The sequence below is a fragment of the Sinocyclocheilus rhinocerous genome, unplaced genomic scaffold (genome assembly GCF_001515625.1).
Source record: "Sinocyclocheilus rhinocerous isolate Xijiao unplaced genomic scaffold, SAMN03320098_v1.1 scaffold2347, whole genome shotgun sequence".
In the NCBI taxonomy this organism is placed as follows: Eukaryota; Metazoa; Chordata; class Actinopteri; order Cypriniformes; family Cyprinidae; genus Sinocyclocheilus; species Sinocyclocheilus rhinocerous.
In genome coordinates, this window is record NW_015638980.1 from 237,401 (window position 1) to 243,851 (window position 6,451).

The following is a 6,451-nucleotide window of genomic DNA, read 5'->3' on the forward strand; positions in this document are numbered from 1 at the left end:
CCCTCTCTCTCTCTCTTAAAAAAGACAAATACGCAGCGCATGATGCTTTAACTCCAGGGCCCCATCGCACAGACTTCCAACTGTTCCTGTATAAAAGAGGTTGTTGTGCCAGTAGAGGAGTTGAGTCCTCTGGGCCCTTTAGAGTTTGATGAGCATATGACCACCGTCGCAACAGCTACCGCTATGAAAAAACCTCCCCATGATCCCCTGCTCAGAGCACAGAGGCAGCCAGGAGTCAGCGGAAACTGTAAAATATCATTTACTGTATAAACGGGAAAATGGATGGGAGAGAAAAAAAACCAGAGCGAGCAGAGTGTCATTTAGAGACATACTAGATCATCTTGTAGTGAATGAGACCACCTTTCTCTAAACAATATTTATTTATTTTTTCTTCTAAGGCTGTGTGATGAATTTACCATTTACCGTTTATATTGGCATTTTTTTCTAAATTAACCAACATTATAGATGGAGATTGAATATCCAGATGATTGTAGTGTGCTTTTTATTAATTTTCCACTAAGTTTCATAAGCCGTTATGAAGCAGTAGGCCAGTTTAGCACCTCCTCGAAAATGCTAATAATGCCCATAATGCTGAGTTTGATTAATTTATTGATTCATTCGATGCAAGTTCACAGATCAGATCAGTTCACAGATTCATTTCCACAGATCAGTGTCTACTGTCGCATTTGGTACATCGTTTCAAAACACTGATTTAGCTACTCAGATTTCAAACATCCTTGTATATTTTAAAATATTTTGTAAATATATCTGTAGGTAAATACTGCAGTTTATTATTATTATTATTATTATTATTATTAATTCATATATGTGACCCTGGACCACAAAACCAGCCATAAGGGTCCATTTTTTTCAATTGATTTTTATACATCATCTGAAAGCTGAATAAAGCTTAATAAAATAAAGCTTTCCATTGATGTGTGGTTTGTTATGATAGGGCAATATTTAGCCGAGATACAACTATTTGAAAATCTGGAATCTGAGGGAGCAAAAAAATCTAAATACTGAGAAAATCACCTTTAAAGTTGACCAAATGAAGTTCTTAGCAATGCATATTACTAATCAAAAATTAAGTTTTGATATATTTAACAATGTTTTTTTTTTTGTGCTATTGCTAAAAATATACCCAAGCGACTTAAGACTGGTGTTGTGCTCCAGGGTCACATATTGGTGCATATATATACAATTTTAATGTAATTCCACTGCATTATTCCATTGTTTTTATATAATGTGCTTATTTAGTGGAAAAAAAGGATTTGATTATATAATAATCAAAACAGGATTTGATAATAATCAGGATTTGATTTTTTGTAAATATGATCAATGTTTAGTATAATTAAAACAATTAATAATATTAATAATATTATTAATATTTATTGTTATTATTATTATTATTATTACTGTATGTATATGGCCTTAAAAAACAGATCTGGCTACAAAACATAAGTGAATCTAACAAAATCCTATTTAAATATTTTGAAAATAGCCATCGTTGTTAAATGGAATCAAATTTTACAAATAAAATAACTTTTAAGGACTTATTTTGTAAGATGGATGTTACGTATCCGGTCCATGAACTTCCGTCTGCTAGCCATCAGAGGTCACCCTTTCCATTTTCATTGACTCTCGCACTACACACTGTTGCATATCACCCCGGACTACATATCCCATCATTCATTGCACTGATTTTGATTCTGTTCGCCGTTCGTTGACCTTCGCTAGCCCTAGGATTATTCTTGTGTCTTGCCCGCCATATACCTGTTCGCCATTGTTCGACCCTGCCTGTGTTTCTGACCTCTCTGTTTTAATAAAGCTTGCACATGGATCCGCATGTCTCATGTCTTGTCAGCCCCGTAACAATGGACCCATAAAAACTCTTACAGTTTTAAGCACAAGTACATTTAAAGAATCTTATTTAAAGAATAGAATCTTATAGGTTGTATGTACAAAATCTTGTCTTTTTTGTCCTAGTTGAATTTTATAAAATGTTTGTTTTTTTACATTACATTATATTATATTATATTGAATGTTGAAGGGAGAGCCATTTGATCATGAGCTACAGGTTTGCTTTTATTTCAGATACGGTAACTGAACAACCGCACAACAACAACACAGAAAGCCAAAAATCAGGACAAAATGAATGAAGATAATGCGTGCTACTGATAATGCTCCATGTTTAAAAGCTGAACTTCTGTCAAAGCTCATGCCAAAGTCAGAGTAGAAAAAAAAAATCTGTTATTCATACTCCCATAAAGTCATACACTGCGGATGGTGATGTTCTGTATTCGTGCAACAACATGAAAAGTCGTTTTTTGTCGTAGGTCCCAAGTAACAGAACAGCAAAAACAGAGCATGGGGTAACATGCATAGATTTCTCTCAGCGATCTCTCACTGACCTCTGCATCATGCAGTTTATCGCTCATAAAAACAATAACATCCACAGAGAAACGTGAAAAAGATATTTTGAGAGTAAACAGAACGATATTTAAACATTAAATCCAAATGTACCTGATGCTTGCACATAAAAAAAGAATGTAATCAAAATTGAAAACCAGTTCATTTGACACTTTTTTTTTTAAAAGCAAGATATAAGTTGTATAAGCACAGCTTACAAATGAAGGTAAAAATATTATTACAAAATATCTTAGCATTTAGAAAAATATAAGGTACCATATGAGGGAATAGCAGTTACTGTACACCACAATCGAAAAGCTTTTTGTGAACCTGCTTTCAGACTCAAAAATACCGCAGACCCAGACTGAACATTTAACCATAGGTTCTTTGTTAAAATAAAACCATCCAGTTTTTCATGAATTCTTTCTGTTGGTGTCATCCTAAAAAAGTATTTTGCAAGTGCTATAGGGTGTTTCAGCTAGTAAGCTTAAAAAACAAACACGCTGCAGTCATGAGCCATTATTGTGTTCATTTTAACCACAGAAAAACATTTTTGTTGGTTGTATTGAACGTCCTGCTACTGTATAGTGAAGGCAAACTCTGAAGAATGAATACTTAAGGTAATACCCTTTAATCTGACTTGTAGGTTGTTTTATACTGGCATCTTTAAGGTGTTACGATTGTTCCTACGGCAGGACAAATAATATTTGATGGTAAAAGTTTGTAGGTTGCAATTGCTGTATGTATATGTGTATATATATTTTATTATTTTTCATTAAATGCCAGTGAGCACTATAGTAATGCCATAGTTACGCTGTAGAAACGTGCAGTAATGTACAGAAAAGCATTTGCCATAATTACTGAGTTTAAGAATAATTTAAGTGCTGATTTTTAAATTCAAATATCAACAAGTTCAAAACTGATTGAAACATTTTCATTTTCCCCCACAATTTAAAAAAAATGTTTTTTATGTGTGTTTCCTATTTCAACAGGAAGTTCAGCAAGGACTGAATTTTATTGGATGCAAATTTGAATACTCCCCGGTGTACAAGATCCATCCCAGAGGAGAAAGGTTGTATAACTGTACTTGTTTTCTGAACTTTTAGGGCTTTAATATCATTTAAACAGCCTACTCCAACATACACCGACTAAAAGCCAAAAAAAAACAAAAAAACAACCTAAATTTTCATTATATGGCCTTAAACAAAAAATGCAATACCGACTGTGGGTACTTTATGGGAAAAGGACAAACTAGTGCTAAGCTTCAACAGCAAGAATAGATATCACAAATTTTAAGCTTAAAAAGCGTGAAGTACTGATGAACGTGAACCAAATGACATGTCTTAGAAACTAAGCTGAGAATTTCCTTCATGACACAATTTACAAGGTATTGAATATACTAATATGGCCTGAGAGAAAATCAATATAGGCATCATTCTTTCAGCACCTTTAAAGTACCTTTGGTTCATTCTTTACACCTGTGAATACAGTGCTAAATTCAGCCTTTCAGACACAAAAACCTGTTGATCACACAATTACGATAGCATTGAAAAATCTCTCTTTGGACGTATATGTAAAATTGAGCATACAACATGAGCTTATTACATTAAATTCAATCACTCTTCCTTTTTAATACTGTACACAAGCCACAACGTTGTTTCCGATTCCAGGTCTTCAAAGAGTTAACGAGAACCACAATCCTTCAAAATATAAAATCCTATAAGCAGCTTGTCCATTAAAAAAAATCAAATAATCCATCCAATTCCTATATAATGTTTAATGAAAGAAAAACTGTACGTTTATATTCTCAAAAATGGACGCACCAATGTGATCAAACATCTATTTGACAGTCTGAGGTGGCATAATGGCCATCTTTGGAGTGCTTTTGCCTTCCGTCTCCAGTGTTCCCTCCTTTCCTTTCTTCCTCGGTGGTTTTTTGATGGGTGTTTTCTTTGCTGTGGCGTCTCCTTCAACTCTGGTCCCATTAACCCCTTGTTTTTCTGGGCTTTTAGGTTCAGGTGTAGAGTCTGAAACAGGAGCCACCATCTTCTGGAGGTTGCTGGAGGTGGGAAGAAGGGGCTTGTTGGTCCCAGTTGCAGAGCGCTTGGTCTTTTGAGGTGGGGTGGGTTTCTCTCTGTTGGCTTGAGGTGTTGATACACCATTGGGTTTAATGCCCACCGTGAGACCCTCGTTCCGATTAAGGCTTTGGGTCTTTTCCTTCAGCTGGGCCGCGAGTAGCGTGGCGGCCTCAGAGTTCATATGCGGATGCATGATCTTTGGGCTCTTGGGTGGATCTTTGTTGGTGTCGTTTGTTTTCTTGTCCGAGTGAAAGTTTCCGATCTTCTTCAGGGCGTTCTGGAATGTTCCATTGAGGTGCTCAATGGTATCCGAAGCTTTGTGAGATTTGCTTGACTTCTCCTTTGATCGCTGCTTCTCATCCACCTTTCCAGAACCTTCCGAGTTGTTCTTCCTCTTTTCTTTATGCGGTGATGGAGTCTGGCTTTGCTCTGTTGGGCTGCTTCCAGATATTCCGTGGATCCAGGACACCTTCGGTTTGGTGGAAGGGTCTGGAGGACGAGGTTTCGTCTTCTCTTTTGTCTTCTCTGGTGAGGCGTTGTCCTCCTCCTCTTTGGAGTGTTTGGAAAGGCGGGCGACATGGGCGTAAACAGCTCTTATGGTTGACTCCGAACCACTGGTGGAGCCCTCGCTGTCTGAAGACTTCAGGAGAGGCTGTTCGCTCCCATCGCTAATGTACTGCTTCGTAGTTTCTCTTGTGTCTTTGAGGGACGTGTACTCTCCTGCGTCATCGTAATTGGGGGTCGGTGGTATTTCTCGAACAGTGGTAGAATTTCGCTTGTTACAGCTCTCATTCGTAGTCTCTGAAAAATGCAAGAGAGTAATTGAAAAGGTAAGTAGAAGAGAAAGATATTTTTGACCAATAAAGTCTTCTTTACTTATTAAACATCTCTACTTGTTAAACATCTCAAAAAGACTTTATAAAATGAAAAGAAAAACTGTCTGGCCATTTCCTGTGCGATGAATTAACTGGAAAGAATGTCAGCTGCAATTTTTAACACCTCTTTGTTTATATTTGTCATTGAAATGGTTTTGTTCCAAATTCCAGTCTGTGCATTATGTATTTTTTATGTAACATTGATACACCTGTAGGTGCCAATAAGTATTTAGGAATGAGTCACTTTATTCAAAAACATTGATACATTCATGAACACAACTAGTGTCTATAGTGAATCATTCACACTATTGATTTGTTGAAAAACACTGATTCAGTCTGGAAACAAACAGGCAATCTTTTATGAGTGATTATTAAAGCAATCATTCAACAACTTATTCAAAAACACTGATTCATTTAGAAACAAATCAATTATTCTACCGAACCAATTAATTCAGTTATACCACTACTCTGTGTTCTGATGACTTTATTTTAGGGCTGTCAATCGATTAAAATTTTTTATCTAATAAATCACATCCTTTTTCTGTGATTAATCGCACACTTCATGAAATTAAGCATAGACCATTTATCTGGTTTCAAATGTTTATTTTGTCATCATTTGCTATGCAGCAAAGTAAACCAAATGATTGAAGGGTGATTCTCAAAAATCTATATTTTCTGCAAGCTTTTTTCAAGATACATTTAGATGTCTTTCCAAAAAAGGACACTTAGAAACTCGAAAAAGGACACCAAAGATCCAAATGACATAAGGAGCCCATATAAGCACATATGAAAGAAAAAAAAAATCAGAATTTTATAGTATGTGTACAGTGCAACACCAAAGAGATTTTTTACATTTTGGAGAAGCCAAGTTGTGATACCGAACAGGACCACATGGAGATGCCAAAAAAAAAAAACCTAAACAAATCACCTGCTGACTGCATTTATCTACTACAGTACACGGATCCATTCAGAATAACTAAACACAGCAACATAAACATGACAAATCAAAACATTATAGTGAATGTGTGTGGAAACAACGTGAATGTACGGAAATGTCTGTGCCTGTGCATAAATACAATGTGCAAT

General features: G+C 35.8%; 1 protein-coding gene across 1 annotated transcript in view; it reads right to left on the reverse strand.

The window, feature by feature from the left end:
* Nucleotides 1–2,663: 2,663 nt before the first annotated feature.
* The window catches only part of LOC107750756 (scavenger receptor class F member 2-like), a 41,757-nt gene continuing 37,969 nt past the window's right edge, over nt 2,664–6,451 (reverse strand). The window contains exon 11 of the mRNA XM_016566283.1: nt 2,664–5,291. Coding sequence (XP_016421769.1) covers nt 4,252–5,291 — 1,040 coding nt within the window. The 3' untranslated portion in view covers nt 2,664–4,251. The remainder of the gene's footprint in view (nt 5,292–6,451) is intronic.